Below are 19,058 nucleotides of genomic sequence, written 5' to 3' on the forward strand. Positions count from 1 at the left end.
AGATCTTGAAAAATGAGGGGAAATTTACTTTTGTTGCTCATCTCTGATTAGAGGGCTGAATCAATGGATTTGGGAGGAAAGACTCGAGAGCAACATATGTGTAGCTTGGCTAAGGGTACGTCCAGACTACCCGCCGTATCGGCGGGTAGCGATCGATTTATAGGGGATCGATATATCGCGTCTCGTCAAGATGCGATATATCGATCCCTGAATGCACTCCCCGTCGACTGAGGAACTCCACTGGAGCGAGCGGCGGTAGCGGAGTCGATGGGGGAGCCGCGGCCGTCGATCCCGCGCCATGAGGACCCAAGGTAAATCGATCTAAGATATTTCAACTTCAGCTACGCTATTCACGTAGCTGAAGTTGCGTATCTTAGATCGATTTCCCGTCCACCCCACCCCAGTGTAGACCAGCCCTAAGTGATAACTAACAAGAAACAGGAACATTCTCCTCTCGTTTATAGGCCTGATTCTCCTTTCCACACCAGTGTAACTCTGACTTCAGCAGTTATACAGAATGTATGCTGCTGGGAGAGGAGAGTCAGGCCTGTGCCTCTTTTTTTATATCATGGCAGTGTCCCTTGCACTAAAGGTGGGCATCCTCTCTGCAATACCTGGCATGGCTCAGGTAGTGTTTGAGGGGGAAGCTTTGGAAGGCTCCATTTTGCCAGATACTGTTTGCCTCCATTGCTTTTAGTGCAGTGAGCAAAAGCTTATTTGATCAGCCTGTTTGTTAATCTCTGGAAAATGAGGGCAAGAGCAAGATTTGTAATGGGAAGTGACATAACAGTGTGTATTGTTTGTGTGTGTGTGTGTGATGGTAAGGATGGGAAGGGAGAGTGGCGTATGGTGTGTACTTTTACAGAGAGGATTTGGGGAGGGTGAGCAGAGTAATATTCCTTTTCAGTGATTCATTCTAGTACTTTACTAGAGTCTCTTGATGAGGCTCCTGCATTAACCAAGAAGCTTATTCTAATTCAGCTGAAGAGTTGATGATTTAAATTAGGGGGCTAAGAGACATCTGCATAAGCTTTGCTCTATAAAGAGGTGTGTTTGCGCTTGTTTTAAAGGAGCACTGTCAAGATACTCAAGCCTGAAAAGGTAACATTATCTTGTAGCAGTTTCCCTTGTTTTAGATATGTATTTTATTTTAAATAAATAAAATACAATCAAATCAACATCAGTACAAGCAGAGCTACAAATTGATGGAGACCAGTTAGTTTGTTAATTGCAGACCCAGCCCCACAAGCTGCTCTAACTGAGTGAACTTCTGTGCTCACATGGAGCCTCACTGACTTCAGTAGGGCACTGGTATCCGCCTGCAGACAGATGCTTGCAGGATCAGGGCCTTGGAATGTCAGCTGTTTGTTCAGCACTTGGTACACTGGGGCCCTGATTTTGGTTTAGTGCCTCTGGGCTTTACAGTAGTACAGTGCGTGTCAGGAAGTTTTCTCTCGGTTGATCAGATATGGTAATCATGTAACTAGATTTATCACGTGGTGGTAGCTGAGATGTTGCATCCTGGGCACGTTACCTCAATGAACGTGAATTCTTTTGTCTTATGGGGAAAGTATTTTGCAAGCATGAGGCGTGAACTTACTTTCTACTCTGTTGCCCTAAGCTAGCCCTACTGTAGTAGGTATTCTCATTCAAGTCATCTAGTCCAGTCCCCTGCACTGAGACAAGACTGAGGGCTTGTCTATACTTATGGCTAAATCTGCACTGCTGTGATTGATGCAGTGGTGTCGATTTAGCGGGTCTGGTGAAGACACCCTGTCGATGGCAGAGCACTCTCCAGTCGACATCTGTACTCCACCTCCCTGAGAGGCAGAAGTTAAGTCATCGGGAGAGCATTTCCCATCAACATAGTGCGGTGTAGACACCAGGGTAAGTTGATCTAAGTCAGGGGTTCTCAAACTGGGGGTCAGGACCCTTCAGGGGGTCATGAGGTTGTTACATGGGGGGTCGCGAGCTGTCAACCTCTACCCCGAACCCCACTTTGCCTCCAGCATTATAATGGTGTTAAATATATAAAAAGTGATTTTAATTTATAAGGGGGGTCGCACTCAGAGGTTTGCTGTGTGAAAGGGGTCACCAGTAAAAAAAGTTTGAGAGCCACTGATCTAAGTTACGTCGACTTATGGCTTTAGTGTAGACCAACCCTAAGTATTAGTGTTTGTCAAATCTGTTCTTAAAAACCTTAAGTGACAGAGATTCCACAACCTCCCTAGGTAATTTGTTCTAGTGCTTAACTACCCTTATAGTCAGGAAGTTTTTCTTAATGTCTAACCTAAATCTCCCTTGCTGGAATTTAAGCCCATTACTTCTTGTCCTGTCCTCAGTGGTAAGGAGAAAAATGTATCACCCTCCTCTTTATAACAACCTTTTACATACTTCAAAACTGTTATCATGCTCCTCTTGTTCTTCTCTTCTTCAGACTAAACACACCCGATTTTTTCAATCTTTCCTTTTTTGTCATGTTTGCTAGACCTTTAATCATTTTTGTTGCTCTCCTCTGAACTTTCTCCACTTTGTAGACATCTGTCCTTCCCAGTCTTTGGTGCAGTTCTTGGAAAGTTTCAGGGAAAGGCACTGTAGGAAACATTGCACTTTTTTTAATGAGGCACTAGTATCTGAGCGGAACTTGGCTGAGCAAATCTGCTTCTCCAAAAGAGCAGAGGCAGGGAGTGGGTTTCAGAGCACAATCCCCTCTCCTTTGCCTGCACAGTAATGGTTGCTGGCTGCATCCATTTGGGACTAAAGATCCACAAAGGAAGAACTGAAATAATGTCTTCTCTGAGTAGACTTTTATATACCAATATATGCAGTCTGACTATCAATGCCTTTTAAAAGCAGTGTTTCCTGATGGGCAGAGCACTCAACTTTGACTCAGGAAACCTGGGTTCTATTCCCAACTCTGCCACTGTCCGGCTATGGCACCTTTGGTGAGTCCTTTCCCTTCTGTGCCTCAGTTTCCCCATCTGTAAAAAGGGGATCTCCCCTTTGAGATCTACTTATGAAAAGTTCAACATAAGAGCTAAGTAATATTATTATTTATTATGCTGAGCTGAGATCATAAGATTGCTTTTCTTTGTGCTGGGTAGAAGACTATTAAACCTTCTTTCCTGACTGTGGATCATATTTGTGATACAATTTAAAAGCTGGTTATAAATTAGCTATTTCTACATACAGTGTGCAAGTGACCTGGTCCTAGATCAGTGGTTTTCAAACTTTTTTTCTGGCGATCCTCTTGAGGAAAATTATTGATGCCCGTGACCCAATGAAGCTGGGGGTATGGGAGGGGCTATGGGCTGGGGCAGAGGGTTGAGGTGCAGGGGTGAGGGCTGCAGCCAGGAATGAGGGGTTTAGGGTGTGGGAAGGGGCTCTAGGCTGGGGCAGGGGGTTGGGGTGCATGAGGGGGTCAGGGTTCTGGGCTGGGGATGCAGGTTCTGGGGTGGGGCTGGGAATGAGGGGTTTGAGGTGTGGGAAGGGGCTCTGGGTTTGGGGCGGGGCTCAGGGCAGGGGATTGGGGCACGGGCTGACCTTGGGTGGCTCCCACTCAGCAGCGGTGCTAAGGCAGGCTTCCTGCCTGTCCTGCCACAGCAGACTGTGCTGCGCCCTGGAAGCGGCCAACAGCATGTCCGGCTTCTAGATGGAGGTTCCCAAGTGGCTCTGTGCGGCTCTTGCCTGCAGACACTGCTCCCCTACCCCTGCTCCCATTGGCTAGGGACCAGTTAATGGGAGTGCGGAGCCGGTGCTTGGGGCAGGGGCATTGTACGGAGCCCCGTGGCCCCCTGCCTAGGAGCCAGATCTGCTGCTGGCCGCTTCCGGGCACAGCACGATGTTGGAACAGGTAGGGACTAGCCTGCCTTAGCCAGGCAGCACTGACGATGGGACTTTTAACAGCCCAGTCGGTGGTGATGGCCAGAGCTGCCGTGACCCAGTGCCTTATGTTCCACAACCCAGTACTGGGTTGCGACCCGCAGTTTGAAAACTACTGTCCTAGATAAGGCTCCACGGAATACTGTTACTACAGATCTTTAGAATCCAGAGACTTCCTCCTGGTGTTTTTGCAATGGCTTCCTCATTTTGATGCAAAGCTGAAAGTTTGCTCCTGTCTTTGCAAACTTGTGCTACAAGACAGGAGCAGTAAGAAACTTGAAACCAACATCTTCCAACCTGCTTTTAGGTTCCTTTAACAAAAGATTTACCCTGGGCTGAAAGAATTGTGGTTTGAATTATCTGCCTGTCAAGGCTAACCTGTCACATGGCTCTTCGACAGCGGAAGATTTGAAGGTTGAGATTAAAGGGTGTCCCTTTTACAGACAGTTCAATCTAAAAAGGAAATGATGAGATCATTGTGTGAGTGTATAAATAAATGGTCTGGGACAGGTTGTGGGGGTGATGCAGAAATCAGGTTAGAAATCTCTAAATCTGACCTTAAAGAGACTGGTGGGAAGTGAACACCTCAGAGCAGTGTTCTGTGGCAACCATTATTCAGGAACTGACATGTTTAGTAGTTAAAACCATTCATTATTTTGTCCTTTATTCCCCATGGGGAGAGTTGCTCTGAAAATCAATTCCCTTTGTTGCCACATCAAGATCTATAACTCTCTGTGTTATTTATTTTTCCCAAGCAAATGGTGATAGAATACAGGGAGCTCTGCTCCTCGAATCAGGATGGAGATAATATCAGCCTGCTGAGAGGGGATTTTAATCTCCCTACTGCATTTTAAATTAATCAGATATTTTCTGAAATGCTTTACTGGTTTTGAATTGAAATTGACTGGCTTCCATCTTTCCAATTTCCTTTCCTCAAGCACTCCAATCAAATAATTTTACAGTAACTGATAATACTATATAGGAGAAGGCACTTTTCCCAGTGTGTATTGTTGGTCTTACGGAACATAACTCCAATTTATTTCCTTTTGTCATGGAAAAGGTTATTTAGAAAATGAAGTTTGGCCTCTCCTGTTAGTCTAGTCACTGCTGATAGGTTTGTGGACTAACTTTAAATACATTTTGAGTCATACAACAATGTTTGACCCAGGCTTTGGTTCATATATATCAATAGCATTTTACGGTAGGGTAGAAAAGCTTTAAATGGGAACCTGAATTTGTTTCTGAATGCAGTAGATAGAGTATACATCCAGTAATGTTAGTGAATATTGAGCATATACTTCTGTTGGATTATGAAGAAGCAGGTTGTTTGATAGATACTCTCCTTGAGCTGTGCTTACTCAAAATGGACTCCTGTAGATCATTTTCTAAGTGACGATCTTCTCTTATGAATTTCAATGAAGCAGTGGATATAAAAGCTGAAGTGTTCCCCCAATTCCTAGCCCTTCTATTATTTTATGGAAGTGTTGTCTAGTGGTTAGAACAGGAGATTTGGTTCTGTTCCTAATTCTGCTTCTGATTTCCTGTGTCCTTGGGCAAATCACTTCACCTCTCATTTTCCCCATCTACAGAATGGGTCTAATATTTAGTTACCACACAAAAATGAGGCGGGGTTTCACTAATGCTAGCAAAGCACTTTGATACTGTAGATTAAGGATGCTATATAATGTACTAAGTATTATCATCTAGAACTAAGTCTTGTACAATTGCTGCTAAAGGAGTAGCATATGGTGTTGCAGGGTGGAGGCAGGTTGCATGGGCATAGCAATGTAGGGTAGTTTCAATCTGATACGATGCAATAAAATCTAGCTAGCTAGGCATTTATACCATGCTCATCACAGCAGGGAATCACAATTTAGGGCTCTCTCAGCATCCCTTTTTTCACAAGGACTCCAATAAAAAAAAAATCCAGCACCCAAAAATGTAGAGAGAGAAATAACTATATTAACCCTTTAAATTGAGGAAATTGGTAACTCCTGGATTTTACTTAGCATCCTTAACTACCATTATGATGTTTCCAAACATCACATGTAGGGACCTGGACATTCAGTAAGTCCCCAATTCAGCAAAACACTAAGCATAGGCTAAACTTTGCTGAATGGCTTTGCTCTGAATTGGGGCCTAATTTTATTTATATGCCTTGGGTATTGGTTTGTTTCTTTAGAATAAATGGTGTCTGGATATTTCAGGTCCTGCGAATTTGCTTCTGTTCTATACAGCTTACAAGGCAGCTAATCAAAATACCTCATTGAGCCACTAGTGCTGGAACTGAAGTTCGTTCTGTCTTAATGTATTCTCCATCGCTGAGACTGTCAAGGCTCCTTCCCCACTCTGAACTTTAGGGTACAGATGTGGGGGCCTGCATGAAAACTTCTAAGCTTAACTACCAGCTTAGATCTGGTCCGCTGCCACCACTCCCAATGTGCTAATTCCCTTCCCTGGGTAGCTTTGAGAGACTCTTCACCAATTCCCTGGTGAATACATATCCAAACCCCCTGGATCTTAAAACAAGGAGAAATTAACCATCCCCCCTCCTTTCTCCCACCAACTCATGGTGGATCAAGATCCAACCCCCTTGGATCTAAAAACAAGGAAAAATCAATCAGGTTCTTAAAAAGAAGGCTTTTAATTAAAGAAAAAGGTAAAAATCATCTCTGTAAAATCAGGATGGAAAATAACTTTACAGGGTAATCAAACTTAAAGAGCCCAGAGGACCCCCCCTCTAGCCTTAGGTTCAAAGTTACAGCAAACAGAGGTAAACACCCTAGCAAAAGGTACATTTACAAGTTGAGAAAACAAAGATAAAACTAACATGCCTTGCCTGGCTGTTTACTTACAAGTTTGAAATATGAGAGACTTGTTCAGAAAGATTTGGAGAGCCTGGATTGATGTCTGGTCCCTCTCAGTCCCAAGAGTGAACTCTCCCCAAAACAAAGAGCACAAGCAAAAGCCTTCCCCCCACCAAGATTTGAAAGTATTTTGTCCCTTTATTGGTCCTTTGGGTCAGGTGTCAGCCAGGTTACCTGAGCTTCTTAACCCTTTACAGGTAAAAGGATTTTGGTGTCTCTGGCCAGGAGGGATTATAGTATGGTACACAGGAGGGCTGTTACCCTTCCCTTTATAGTTATGACAGAGACAAAGCAAGTTACTGCACTATGTTTAAAACAATTGATGAATCAGGTTTATCAGAGATAAACACACTAGGATCCAGCATAGTAGGAACTAGCTGTTGCAGATAAATTTAATGGGAATATAGGAAGCATGTAATGTAAAAATGTCTTAAAACTGTAGTTTAAATCTACTTATACACTAATTGGTACTGTAACTGTCCCTATGTATAGCTTAAAACTGTTACTTATTCAGCATGCAGAGATATGATTCACATGTGGATGACCTCTATAAAGTTTTCACAGCTAATTCTAACATGTCAGAATATAGTTTCCTTTTGAGACTCGGGTGTTGAAATCTTCTCAAGCAAATTATGTTGTTTTTGTCCAGCTAAATTGTCTGTGTCAGCATTTAACACACAGCAATATTGATAGTCCATTATTTTTTGGACCGGCATAGAGCTGGTCTTTGAAGTGGAGGAAATAGTTAGTGATTAAAAATGTATATTTTTAGAAACCATACTTGCAGATTTGACAAGCAACAGCACAAGCCCAATCTTCTCTAGTATTGCCCCTTAATGATAGCTAGGGAAGTACACTTACGGATAAGTAATGCAACTCAAAATACACACTTTGTCTCTCAGCTTTTAGTTAATAAAATAGCTTTAGCTTTTGCAGAAATTGACACATGTCTGAAGTTTATGATCTGTCCATGGGATGCCTCTGACTTTCTCTCCAGGTACTCCCCACGCTGGCAGATCAACAGATGGGAATCTCTCCTGCTCCTGGAAACATGCTAAAGGATCAAACGCACTGAATATCACTAATGGTTTAGTACCCTGATAAGTTGACTTTGTGCATTGCAGAACTGGTCATTTCTGAACTCCTAATACTTTCAAATTAATATAAATCCGTTCTTTGAGTCAAATTCAAAGCTGCCTTTGAAGTTCTGAGAGCGAAACTCTGCCTGAAAAATCCAGATTAAAAGCACCACCCTGAATTAAATTAATTAATGCTTTTAAAGTGTGCTAAATAGAAAAGAACTTATTAGAAGAAATATCAGAAAGAAATGCCACTGCAAAACACAGTATCTTGGTATAAGGAATAGGGGAACTCAGGAGACCTGGGTTCTATTCCTGGTTCTGCCACTGGCCTGCTGGGTAAAGCACGTTACTGCTCGGTGCCTCAGTTTCCTAATCAGTAAAATGGGGATAACGATACTGACCTTTTGAAATGCACTTTGATATCTGGTGATGAAAAGTGCTCTATAAGAGCTCACTATTGTCATCATCCAAATTATTATCCAATTTTTTGTGAGTTACAAACTGAAATAAGATTTTGGCCCATCTGGACCTAATAATCCTGGAGGGGGAAATAATTTAAAATATGAGTAAATGCTTCATGTATAATATATATGAAATATGCTTTTAACCTTCTTATTGAAATTGTGCACTTTGATTCCACATCTGATGTAAATGTTACAGTGTGGAATAGAGATTTTAATTAGTTTTTTTTCCCCTGGTAGAATATTTCTTATCAAGAGTATTTTCATTGCATTTTCCTGACTACAGTAAATCTGTAGATTTTATCATAGATTTAAATGCACAAAAAGTCATGGTTGTAACATAAATCACTCAAAAGTCAGGGAATGTCAAAGTGAAGGTTCAATGTGCTAGAACACCTCTGCGCTCTTGTGCCAGTACATTAAAATCTGTAATTACGTGATCAAGCACTATTTCTCAAATAATACAACATCTTTTTTTTTTTTCTGCTGAGGTTGGTGTTGCCTAGTGATTTCAGCACAGGACTGGAAATCAGGAAGTTCAGAGTTGTAATCCTGATTCTGCAGCTGTTGGCAACTCACTTAGCCACTCTGCTTCAGTTTCCCAACTTGTAAAAATGAAGATCCGTATCTACATCGCAGGTCTGTTATGAGGTATATTTAGATAATGATTGAGGCTTCCTACTTTTACAACTTTAGATAAACATTGAATTTCAGATAACATCTTATCATGTAATCAAAGAGTGTATGGTAATATATAAGCAGCAGGTGGCAGAGTTAAGGATGATTTCCTGGCTTTTAATTGAGTGTGCAACTTTGCCATTGCTGAATTCATAAAAGGTTTTATTTATTTATGCAATTTCCTAGGTTGTTTTGTTTTATTTGTTTTTTTGTTATCAAAATGAGAAAAGCGAGGTGGCACAAAGAAAGAGCCTTAGTCTCCCAGGCTTTCAATCTCCTTGAAAAATCCTTAATCCCAAGCAAATTCTCTTGTGTAATTTACAAACCCTACCAGCTTTACATCTACCTTTATGTGCACCATTTAAAAGTAAACAATATTTCCAAATCTGCATTCTCAAGCCTGCATTTTCAAACATTCACAACTTTATTTTAATTACGTACAAAGCTAAACAAATAACCCTATGTTGAGAGAACATTAACTTTGCAACTCAGAAGTTAGGAAATGCCAGAATTAAGATTGCACTGCAACCGTAGTTCACCACTCTTGTATGTATGCATTATGCTACAGTCTTCAATGACATGCACATATTCAGTTTTTTGGCCATGTCCCCAACCTCAATCAGTGCACAGAAACAAAGGTGCTCCCTGAATGGGTAATTATTCAATATTTTATCCTCACCATTCAGTGTGTGGCCTAAGTCTTATTTACCTTATACTATCCAAATTCTTTGTTGATTTCAAAATTATTAATTTCCTCATGGGCTTTTCTATGGAGCTCATCACTGAGGTGTCTGAGAGCTTTACAAACATTAAAGAATTTATCTTCACAACACCCCTGTTAGGTAGAGTGGTGTTATTTTCAGTTTACAAGGGAGTTTTGTGGTACAGAGAGATGAATGGCAAAATTGTCAAGTGTCCTCTAATTTGGGTGCTCAACTTAAGATGCCTACGGTCTTATTTTTCAGAGAACTTAGTATTTTTATAGCGCTTTATATGTTCACAGCAGAGCTCCCTTGCCCAGCAGCATATAACAATTCTGGGGCAGAGTCAGGGATAGTATCCAGTTCTCTAGGGTAGCACTGGACTGTCTTAAAAGAAACCACCCTTTCTCTTCCTGCAATTGCCTGCATCATTCAGTGTATGCCTTCCAATTTCTGCAACCGATGAGGCAGGGGTCCTGTAAACAGCTTTATTCACTGCACAGTCCTGATTCATTTGCCTGAGCCCCATCTATCTTGTGCGCTGAATGGGGCAAATGTCCTGTGTGGGGAAGAGAGCATGGGGAGGAAGTATGTAATCATGCAATTAAAGACTGTATCATAATGCATACATACAAGGGGAAGGAAAAAAGTTTGCATAGGCAAAAGTTCAGCCTGAGACAGACATGTGACATGGAACATTTTAGCTGGAATGCTTAAAATTTGGCACAGTGATAAACAACTGAAAACCGGTTTTTATAACGGAAAGTGTTAGGCTAGGTCTACACTACCCGCCTGAATCGGCGGGTAGAAATCGACCTCTTGGAGATCGATTTATCGCGTCCCATCGGGACGCCACAATCGATCCCCGAATCAACGCTCTTACTCCACCAGCGGAGGTGGGAGTAAGCGCCGTGGACGGGAAGCCGCAGAGGTTGATTTTGCCACCGTCCCTACAGCGGGGTAAGTCGGCTGCGATACGTCGAATTCAGCTACGCTATACGCAAATTCAGCTATTCGCGTAGCTGAATTTGCGTATCTTAAATCGACCCCCCCCCCCCCCCCCCCCCCCCGTAGTGAAGACCTGCCCTGAGACACCTTAAACTATAGGCATTGCTGCCAGACCTGACTGTTGCACATTCTTTTTTTTACATTTAGCAAAGCAAGTATAGTTTACTGGGGATTGTTTACATATCAGATGTGAAGTTTCAAAGAAGTCGTTATTGAATTACCACACCTCTTCCATCTCAGTATTTTCTTCAATATTTCTTTTATCATAACTGGAAAATGGCTTAATGGCTTTAGCTCGGTCCACCACACAAAAGAGACCTTTCAGCAGAGACCAGGCACTGAAGAATTCAGGCCAAAGGATGGATGCATCTTTCCGAAAGGGAATGGAGAACTAGACTGGAAACTTCTGCAACACTGATCAAATCCAGTACTCCTGCTACTATAAATAATAAGCCAGTTATGCACATTACAATAGTAATATCCATTCAGGGTTATAAGTGTTTCTTTTAAGAGGGATATATTCTGCTTCATGGGCTGTGGGGTTTACATGGTAATCATCTATTGATATTAATGTCAAAAACTGCACCACTTAGACCTTAATCCTGGTCTCATTGCACAGTCTATGTTGCTTCCGTTATCGCACAAAGCTACTCTTTTCACAGTAAGTGTCTCGCTGTAAGGTGGTAGTGAAGACTGCCAGCTTTGAACAGGCAGGATGTCTCCCCTTGCTGGTGTGGTTCCATATGATGATGTCCATTTCAAACCACTCTTCAAGGAGGATTTTATGGCTAATGAGTTTTGGAATCAGTATTGCAAAAATAATCCTGAAAAGGAATATGCGGCTTCTTGGGAGAGTGCTTAGCTGTCCAATTCCATCTCCCTACCTGTGATTTACAGACCATGCAGATTTTATTCCCTACAGATTTGTCCTCTCTTCTTTCACTTTCCTATTTTCTTTGTCAAAAAACACTATACTTTTTCTCGCATTGTCTCTCATAATCAATGGGTCATCAAACATGCTAACTGTTGACTCAAGTTCCTTTCTCCACCTCCATCCTGGATTCTCTCCAATCTGCCTATCACCCTTTCTACTCCGTTGAAACTTCTCTCACCTAAATTTCTTAACTTCTTCCTGGCCACATCACAGGGCCTCTTCTCTATCCTCATTCTTGACCTCTCTGCTCCTTTGACCTGGATCTCATCTTATTTCTCCAACATCTCCTCATGAATGTCACATCAACAACTTAAACTAAACATAGCGTGACGTTGCATTCCATATGTTTTATGGAAATATGCTAATGAGTGCAAATATAATGTTTATGAGTTTACTCTGTATAAAGCTTATACAGGGTAAACTCATAAATTGTCCACCCTCTATAACACTGATAGAGAAATATGCATAGCTGTTTGCTCCCCCGGGTATTAAACGGATTTATTTGGAGTTAAGATCCCATTAGGAACTGGGTGTCTGGGTGCTGGAGATAGGTGACCTACTGAGCAGTTTTTGGTTAAAGTCTGAAGCTTTGGGGGCATGGTCCAGACCTGGGTCTGTGTTGCAGCAGGCTAGCATGTCTGGCTCAACAAGGCAGGGTTCTGGAGTCCCAAGCTGGCAGGGAAAATGGTCTCAGAGGTAAATTCAGCACATCAGGTGACAGTCCCAAGGAGGTCCCTGTGACCGAACCCGTCACACATGACCATACTGAACTCTTTATTTTTTCCTCTAAATCTCTCCCCATTCCTCTTTCTCTAACACTACTGATCACAACACCACCATCCGCTGTCACTGAATCCCACAAACTGAAAGCCATGTTTGACTGCTCCCTCCCTCACATCCAGACTGTGTCTAAATCCTGCCATTTTTGCTTCACAGCATCTCTAATATCTGACTTTTCCTCTCTGTTCAGACAGTCAAAGTTTTCTTCTAAGCCTTATTAAACCTTCCATATGGATAACTGCAACCTCCTCCTCTCTGGTCTCCCTAACACCCAGTTAGTCCCCACTTCATTCCATTCAAACCACAGCTACCAAGATCATCCTCCTTGCTCAGTGCTCTGGCAAAGTCAACAGACTCTTAAACTATCTCTTCTAACTTTGTCACCACCACATCAAGCTTCTTGTTCTTACTGTCAGTACCCAGTGTAACTGCACCCCTCCTTGCTTACCTGACCTTGTCTTTTCTTTTTTTGGTATCTCTATTCAGACCTCCACTTTGCCAGTGATGCTGACCTTGTTGCCCCATTCATCCATTTCTCCCATAGCCACCTTCTGTCTCTTGTACTCTACCCACATGCTTGGAATACTCTGTCTGAGTTAATGCACCGGGCCACTTACTCTCTGATAATTCAAAACCCTCCTCAAGACCCTTTTCTGCTGGGAAACCTACAATAAATGAGCCAGCTAATAATTGATGTGTTGGAGGGCAATTGGGGTAATTTATGCAAGTAAATACAAAAATAATGATGTGACCATTGCAGAGGTGTTAACAGGCCATTCTATGGTTCCTTACACTATGTGCCAGCTACACAATCTGTTCCACCTTGCATTTTGCTGTGACACTGCAAGTTCTTTTCCCAGACCTGAAGAAGAGCTCTGTGTAGCTCAAAAGTCTGTCTCTCTAATATCCTGGGACCAACATGGCTACAAATACACAGCATCCAACCACCTCCTGTCCATTCTACATGCATATTTCATCTCCTTCCCTCCACCTTTGTCCAGTTATTTTGTTTTTAAGAGTCTAAGCTCTTTGGGATAGGTACTGTCTTTTTATGTCTCAGAAAACATGTAGCATAGTATAGGTACTATCACTGTCTAAGGCTATGGCTACACTAGAGTGTATGGCTGCACCACTGTAAGCTCTCTGTGTAGCCGCTCTCTTTTAAGGTACTCCAGCCCCCACGAGCAGTGGTAGTTATGTCAGTGGGAGAAGCTCTCCCACTGACTTAGCACTGTTCACACTGTTGCTTAAATCGGTATAAATTATGTTGCTCAAGGGGTGGCTAGTTCAGACCCCTGAACAACATAACTTATGTCGACTTAAACTGTAGTGTAGCCATAGCATAAGGAAATAATTAATAAAGAAAAGACATAAGCAAGATATACTCTGATGCCTAGTTACATTAAAAGTACTATCACCTTGTGTTTATTCTTAATGAAATAAATAGAAACTGAATACTCAGCAGTGACCCCTCTTCTCTGTCCAATTTAGGAGCACCATTAACCAAAAGGGAAGCCCAACGGGAGCTCCACCCATTTCTTGGCTAGCAAGATGGTGAGCATGAGACAGGATCTGAGCATAGAATGCTTTAAATAGGAGAAGTTTTCAAGGCTGAGCTCAGGACTTAGAGGACCCTCAAGAATGGTGGGAGCTAACTGTCATGGTAAAGATAGTTCTCCTTCCAGATTAACTTGACATTTAACAAAAATACCAATGTTTGTTTTAGATTCTTGTTTTTCTTACTGGTAAGACTCAAGTTCATGTTTCTGTGTTACAAATGCAGCTCCCTGCACTGCAGTTTTTGTTGTTGATCTCATTGGTTCATGCAGGGAAACAGAGAATTATGAGCTCAGGTTCTGGCAGGAAAGTAAAAGAGCAAATAATTTTCAGATTTTTTTATTTTAAGATGCATATTATTTGTAATTTAGTTTCACCCATCTTAATGTTTTTGGATCTGAAACAGTATTTTGTATTGTAATAAGCAGGGAAGTGCATGTGTGCCATTGCCTTTTGCTGAATATCAGAGCTTGTCCAGACCTGTGCTGCTAACAACTAGTGGAGATTCTTCAGTAACTCCAGTGGTTCTATTTTCACTGAGTTCTAATATTGTGAATTTCCAAATGGCTGTGGCAACGATGAAGGCCTAGGTAGCCAAAGGTTATTTATTTTCAGATCCTCCCTATTCACCTTTAATGGGTGAAATATAAGCAGTATTTATTGCCAAAATGTTCCTTTTAAAATAATTAACGAAGCTATTTGCAAATTACAAATAAAAACATTTTTACTTGGAGTAAATCAGAGTTGTAATTGTCTTAAATGAGACACAGACTATTTAACTTTAGGCTAATATCTTGTTAGTTATGCAAAGTAGCCTAACAATAGAAATTCTCCAAATTTGCAATTTTCCCCTTTAGCTTACTGAAGGAGTCTGAAGATACAATTTTACAGTAACAGAAAGCCCTTGTATTTAACTTTGGCTTATTTTCCACTAGGGGGAGGTGTAGAGTCAGGAATGTTTGCTTTTTGTTTAAAACTGGTTTTTATTATTATTATTTAGTTTCATTCCAGTTTTCTGTGTAAAGTGAAGCTATTAATATATGATAGTGAGATCACAGCTCTGAATTATGGCTTTCTTACCAGCATCAAAATTGTATATGACAAGTTTTATTAACCCCAGCTGACTGTAAATGACTAAACACCATACAGGTTTATTGTTTGATTTTAAAGCTACTCTGGCTTCAGTTTGCAAAATAGAAGGGGGAAGTGAACAAAGAGAGGATGGCTACAGCTCAAGGAGCAGAAAGGTTTAAAAGATATTTCTCATCTTTTCATGTGTATGCATTTGTATATGCATTGTGTGTGTAATTTTATATGCGAATATACTCAGTGTGTGGTGTGCAATATCTAAAATTTCCTGTTTAGTGTTTTTATATTTTGAGCTATTTTTCTGATAGCATTAATGAGTTTCTGAAGACAGTGTGCCCTTGATTATGATGTCCTCAACCCCCAAAGATGAGTCTGTGTATATCATGGGCTGTGTTTTTGTATTGATTTTCTTTTAAAGTTTTTACTATATTGTTATAGTCTGAATATAAACCTTTGGGAGAGAAGCAGAATCTCTGTGTTAAATCCATCTGCTTACCTGCCCAGCAAGGGATTCCAAAAACATTCACCACCTGCAAAGCAGTAGTTTGTTTCTAAATAAAAAAATCTCAGTATTAGAGTTCAAAAATGTTTTCTATCCACCATCTGTACTTTACTGATGAGAAAGCAATCCACTGGATATTTTGAGGAGTTCATTGTATCTCTTTGATTTTGTACCTTATCATTTTGTTATGTTAAAGTTCTTTAAAAGATCCTTGTTACCATTATTACCACTATTATTTTAAAATTGTATTTTAATTCACTGCACTGGCAGATTTGGAAGCTGAAGCAAGAAGGAGAAATGCACAGATGTTTGTAACCCTCTTTCCCTCCAGTATTTAAATAAATATGGCAATGAAAGCAAGAGGCTTGAATTTGGAATGTTCTGCCCAGTAGTGAACTGTCCCCAAACTACATGACAATTCTGAAAAAAATGTAACCCCCGGTTGTCTTGCTCCAGTAGATTAAGAAATTGCAATCATTGCTATAAATTGTTGGAGCATCTCTCGAATTTCAGAATGCTTATGGAATTACTGCCACATTCCAAACTTAGTTTAAAAATAAAATTAATGTTTTAAATGAAAATGTATAGGATTTCTTTCCCCACCATGTTTGGTCCCTGGAGGGGGTATCTGTATAAATAGAAACTTGCTTCTTTTAAATTGGTCAATATGACACAAACACTGGATTATGGCATCCCTTTTTTATTACTGACGTGTAATATGTCAACATCACCACTGCACTAGTTCCTCCCCCCTTTGTGGGCAGTGTCAATAAAGCGACCACAAGCTTAATGGGCCACAATGACTGAACTCCTGTGCCATCCCTGAGCTGGTCCATCCCCCCAACTCTGGTGATGGTCAGATCAAGGTACAGCACTTACCTTTTTGACAGAGCCTTCCCATACCATCAATGCTCCAATTCATTTTAAAAACACTACACAAAGTCTGCCCCAAAGGAGCAGAGAGAGAAAACCACCTCTTTGTTCAGGTTTTTGTTGTCATTAATTTTGTGCAGCACTTGGCTACCATGGTGACAAGTGCTATATAAAAGCCTCAGATAACTCTGTCTCAGGGCAGTTTGGATTCTTGTTCACCCCGCTACAAGTGGCATTAATTGTAACCCCCTGCACTAAAGTCTGGACCAAATAGGTCGTGGAGACTGAATTCTCCTTTCTCTGCACATATTCGCTGCAGAACTGGTTTGAGGCATGTTGGTGCAAGGTAGTGTGTGAAAAGCTTTCACTCCCACTGTCCATTGTGTAAATCCCCAATAGCTACACTGAGGTCTTCAGGCTCAAGAACTGTCAGGCCAGCATCTTCTACCAGCACTAACTTTTGCCACTTTTTGATTTTTAATTTTTGCCCCTTAGGGTAATGTGACTTCTGTTATTACTTTGATATCTCAGCATAGCCTCCACGGACTCCTATTGATATCACAATGTTCTCTCCATACACGTGCCCATACACTGGCATGAGTTCATTGTAAAGTCAGTTGGCAGCTAGGGTTTTAAAATAATAATAAAAAAACCCCTCTGACAAAAGAACTATTCAGTACATTCAGGGTGCAATCTTGGTCCCACTGAAGTCAATGGCAAAACTCCCATTGACTTCAATGGGGTTAGAAGTTCAAGCTAAGATACCCTAGGGACAAATTCATCCTTATTATAATCCCATTAATTTGAAAAAAACATAGTTACAAGAGGGATGGACTTGTTCAATTATGTCAATTTCTCTTAATTTTAAAAACACCTAAAAGCCCAAGCTCCTAGGGATTGATTGCATGGTTCATTTTAAAATGTAGCCTTTTTAGTTAGAACTTGGCAAAAAGCAATTGAATCCATTTCCAAATTCAATGTTTCCTATTCTCTCTAATAGTACAACTGTTCCATCTTTTTCAATTTTTTTCTCTTGCTAAAAAAAAATATTTGGGTACCAAAGTGTATACCCAATGTTAGCCCATCTGGATTTATCCAAGGTCTCTAATGGAGTTGCCAAGTTTCATTCCACTATAGAGATGCTATTAGAGACAGTACAGTAAGTAATGTACAGAGGGCTTTAATTTCAAGGCAGAATCACGTGCACAAACCCACCGTCAAATGAGAGGATTCAAAAATTAAATGGAGAAGTTTTATTTCTGAATTTCTTATTCCGATTGGCCTAGTTTATTGCAATAAGTAGTTAAATCAGCAGCTGAGAGAAACTCGGGTACAATCCCCTGTTGATGATGGCTGGAAGTGAGCATACTAAGACTGCTGCTTATTATAAATAAATTGGATAGCTTCCCTGTTATCTTGTCGTCCTCCTCATTTATCTTCACCGGCTGTCTCTCTTCATATGTCTAGATTGTAAGCTTTAGGGAAAGGATGATCTTTGTATTATATATGTGTACCATGCCCAGCACAATGGGGTTCTGATTAGGACCTCTGGGTGCTACTGCATACAAATAATGCATTTAATAAGAAATCCTGATTCTGAAATGAAGTTCTTCTCTTCTGTTTGTTCTCTCTCTCTCTCTCTCCCCGGTGTCCATGTTCTGGGATTTTGAGATTTGTGGTTTTGATCCCCATCTTTTAACGTGTCCTCTGTGTGGTGGTTCTCTCTTCCTCTTTACCCCATCTCCTTGTGACTTCTGTTTGCTTGCCTCTTGTCATGATTGGTGGCCTTCCTCCCAGTTTCACCTCAATCCACTAAAGCTTGGCTTTCAAAGCTCATTTGGGGGGAAGGTGAAATGGAGCAGGGCTCAAAGTATCTCAAATAAACAGAGGTGCTAGGAGAGATGAGCATATTGAATGGGGCCATGACTCTGCCCCAGTTCAGTTTTTCATTCAGTGAGGCCAGCAGCTGAGAGCCTGGGTGCAGGAAGCATCTGTGAATCTCTTCTCCATCCCAAGAGGAATGTCTGGCCATCCATTGATCAAAGCTCTGAGCTGGAACAATGCTAAGGTTCCCCCACTCGGCTGGCACAACTGAGAAAATGTGGGGGCAAGTGAAAAGTCAATTTGAAGGCCTGTGTACTCTAGCCATGTTCACAGTATAAAGGCAGTTCTTTTTGGCACCTGGCATCCTCTTCTTCTAGAGAATGATTGCTGCTCTTGGAATCATTTCTCCTGATATTCCCTGTATTTGGAGCCTTTCAAGATATTTCTGACACTCCAGTGGCTTCATAAGCCTTTAATTAAAATGGAAGAGTGCTGTTTAATGGCTTGTATATAAATATGCTGCAATTACACAATATGAGGAATCACAAATAAATTAATTTAATGTGGATGTTTTCACAGAAGGTATGAATTCTGAGTTTCAGTCCTTGGAGAAAAATCTCTAATAGGGCAAGCAAAATGAAGAGAGATGACAGTGCTGCGAAGACACACAGTTCTGGACATCTTATACTGTTCTGTCTGTCTCTTCCACTACAATTAGTTTCTTAAAGGGACACTGTCAGAAAAATCACGTAGATGGAAGTGGGCTGTGCAATCAATCACCGGCCACTGGGAAAACAGTGAATCTGGGCAGATTCCCCTT

The 19,058-nt window shown here is 41.2% G+C and overlaps 1 protein-coding gene across 22 annotated transcripts in view; it reads left to right on the forward strand.

Annotated features, from left to right (window-relative positions):
* The window catches only part of BBS4 (Bardet-Biedl syndrome 4), a 142,194-nt gene that overhangs the window by 15,905 nt on the left and 107,231 nt on the right, over window positions 1-19,058 (forward strand). For 4 of the 22 annotated variants that reach the window (XM_065558563.1, XM_065558566.1, XM_042851589.2 and 1 more), the window contains one exon: window positions 8,784-8,931. The exons of 11 other annotated variants lie outside the window; for them this stretch is intronic. In XM_065558563.1, the coding sequence (XP_065414635.1) occupies window positions 8,907-8,931 (25 nt within the window). In that variant the 5' untranslated portion in view covers window positions 8,784-8,906. 7 more of the 22 variants (XM_065558571.1, XM_065558573.1, XM_065558572.1 and 4 more) reach the window with 7 other exon arrangements.

Source organism: Chrysemys picta, chromosome 10 (assembly GCF_011386835.1).
Source record: "Chrysemys picta bellii isolate R12L10 chromosome 10, ASM1138683v2, whole genome shotgun sequence".
Lineage (NCBI taxonomy): Eukaryota > Metazoa > Chordata > Testudines > Emydidae > Chrysemys > Chrysemys picta.